General features: G+C 39.0%; 1 protein-coding gene across 1 annotated transcript; it reads right to left on the reverse strand.

Annotated features, from left to right (window-relative positions):
• Nucleotides 1-500: 500 nt before the first annotated feature.
• LOC149955602 (uncharacterized) lies at nucleotides 501-1254 on the reverse strand. Its single transcript, XM_090164567.1, has 2 exons — nucleotides 1180-1254; nucleotides 501-1110 (listed from the first exon to the last, which is right to left on the reverse strand). The coding sequence occupies exons 1-2, from the start codon at nucleotides 1196-1198 to the stop codon at nucleotides 722-724; spliced, it is 408 nt and encodes a 135-aa protein (XP_090020693.1). The 5' UTR covers nucleotides 1199-1254; the 3' UTR covers nucleotides 501-721.
• Nucleotides 1255-2981: the final 1727 nt, after the last annotated feature.

Genomic DNA, 2981 nt, shown 5'->3' on the forward strand with positions numbered 1-2981 from the left:
TCCCCAATCCCCCAAGGGTAACAGCAAGATTTTCTCTCTGCTTCCCTCCGAGTTATCACAATCCCCCAACGGTAACAACAAGATTTTCTCTCTCTCTGCTTTCCCCCCAATCCCCCAATGGTAATCGCAAGATTTTCTCTCTGCTTCCCTCCGAGTTATCACAATCCCCCAACGGTAACAGCAAGATTTTCTCTCTCTGCTTCCTCTCCCCATTCGCCGAAATATAATCGCCAAGATTTTTCCTCGTGCAGATTTCTGGAGGATGTAATTTCCCCCCTCTCTACTCTTAGCCCCACCGCGTTAACCATAATTTCCACTATCGCTTCCGAACCCCTTAATTTCTAATCTCTAGGCAATAAAAACAAGTTATTTACATTTAATTTTTTATTTTAGAACTTTTTTGTTTACATGTTAGTAGGTACTATCAGATATTCCATTAAATGGTTATCTTGTACATTACACAATGAAAACAAATTAAAGTAGCTAAGTTTACAGGTTAATTGATTATCTACGAGTAAATTAGTAAAATCTTGTAGTACTTCAGAGGGTGATTTAAAACAGCCAAAATAAGATTTTACTTTATTGTACGAATTAAATTGATCTGGGTACAAAAATAAACCCTCGAAAGGTTTACCATATAATAATTCGTGAATTTTTTTAAGGTTTTTAACAATAGCTAAGTACATGCATTCGATAACATTTTTATGTTCGTTTAAAAGATTTATTTGAAACCGAATAAAATCAATTTTTTTTTGAACTCACCGATTTCGCGAGCTCCCAGATCCAGAACATGACCGTAGGCTGAGTTCAATTTGATGTTGTTGGTCGTGGCGACGACGGATACGTTGTTGCCGTGATAGTCGATGATGTTGTGGGTTAGAGACGATGCTCCGGTTTGCGTAGTGGCGAAAAGTTCTCCCCAAAGAGAGAGTAGATTGGTGAAAGCTTCGGAGGTCAGGAACAGAATATTTTCGTTCGATTTTTTGAAGAAGAGAACTTGTAACTTTGATCCATCGAAACCAAAAGAAATGTAGACTGATCCTCCTAACGTGATTTTTATGTTGATACGTCTTTCTTGGGCCCTGCGTTTGGATACCGTATGCGTCTCGGCTATGGAAAATGAAAATGTTAAGCCTTTGTCTATTGAAATAGTAATAGTATTAATAAAATAATGCTTACCAATAGATCGTTTTTCCATGTTTACGGTAGATGACGGGAGCAAAGCGGATGCACTTCTTTTCAGTTCAGCGTCTCGGAGAGAAATGACGCGTAGGAGATTAATCAGTTCCTATCTTGTTGAGATTAATTCATCACGTTATCTAAACTTCAAATAACCCTCAAATTCTATCGGCTGTCTCTCTGAGATAACAGTTCTAGACACTCGAAATTAAACCGTCTCGTGCTCGAAACTGCATCTAATTATTCCCATTGACGTCACATATTAATCCACTTGAGAAAAAAAACCCAATGTAGATTCCTCTCGAGAGCTTTTGATGCAATCATAGCCTAGAAAACAATGTAATTAATAGAAATTTACATTCAATTAGTATACTATTAGTACCATTTTGTGAACTACAATTTTGCGGTAGAAACGTTTTCAAAATACCACAAAATGAACTCAAATAAGAAAATTGTAATTAAAATTATCACTACGGCTATAATTTTAGAAGGTTGTTTCAGGACGGCGTTTATGGCCGATGTTTGTACTTCAGTGTCCATATCGGAAATGAAGTTAAATGGAATATTTTGCGTAAATAAGCATAAATTTTAGCCTAACACTAATATATTCTCGAGAACTGAACAAGTTCTTTGGGAATAAGAGATAAGCTTACTATCTTCACCTCGGTGCTATATAAGGGGGTGCCAGAACCGGGGAACGTAACTCTATTGTTGTTCTTTGTGCGTCTAGTACCAGGATTTTTGAAGCGCTCTCTCTACGTAAGTTTATTTTTTATATATTTTTTCATAATTTTTTGAATAAGGTTTAAGTAAATTGGCATTAAAATGAAAGGTGTACAATACCCTGAAATTATTTTAGTTGACACCCCTGAAATGATTTTAATCGACTCCCCTGAATTGATTGATATAACTGATAACGAGCTCCCGGAAGTACCCATAATTACTTTACCCGATTCTCCAGAAATGGAAATAATAGATTTAACTGATAGCCTTGAGTCAGAACCCCCCTCACCAGAGTCTATAGTAACAGATTCACAGGTTGAACGTTTAATATATATGGAATTGGCAATGGACTATTTATCTGAGTATCAACTAACCCGTCAAATGAGCACGCCCCCTATCGTTAATTTACCTTTACCCCTTTTAAGACCTAGTTCAATTCCACCCGAAGAAGTACGTAATACGCCCTCGTATACGCCTATGGATGCTCCCTCACCCTTTCTAGAATCAGATGACACGTGCCACTCTTTATCTTTGGAAGATAATTTTATCATGTCGTTGCCCAGTACGGACAGCCTTCAGCGCTTAGCGGCGAACATTGAAAATGCCCGACGGGACGCTGAGGAGCTTGCCGCCGCAGCCGCTAGGGCAGCCGAAATGTTCGAAGAAGCTAAAGCGTTATTAGCTGCCCGTACGGCTAGTAGTAGCCCCCCTAGTAATATTTCGCCTCCCCATAACAACGACCCCATAGCGGTTGCCGGCCCTTCACGAGCTACGCAGTATTCACCTCCACCACCTCAGGGTATGGAAATTAGTAACGCGAACCCCGAGAACGCGAATTTGGCTGACCCCGCTTCGTCTCCTCCTCAAGTTGGAGGTGGTTTAGTTGACTCTTCGATACCGCCGCCATCCTTTCCTAACTTACCAGGTTCTATTAAAATATTAAATAATAATGTCAAAAATTTCCCAAATTTTGGACTATTGGGAAGGACTTTAAATGTTAGGCTAGAAAATAATATCGAAAACAGAATTTATACGTTGATGGAAACCCTATTGGAAGACTGTTTGCCTTCCGATATGGT

The sequence above is a fragment of the Leiobunum rupestre genome, chromosome 2 (assembly GCF_980474605.1).
Source record: "Leiobunum rupestre chromosome 2, qqLeiRupe1.1.hap1, whole genome shotgun sequence".
NCBI lineage: Eukaryota > Metazoa > Arthropoda > Arachnida > Opiliones > Sclerosomatidae > Leiobunum > Leiobunum rupestre.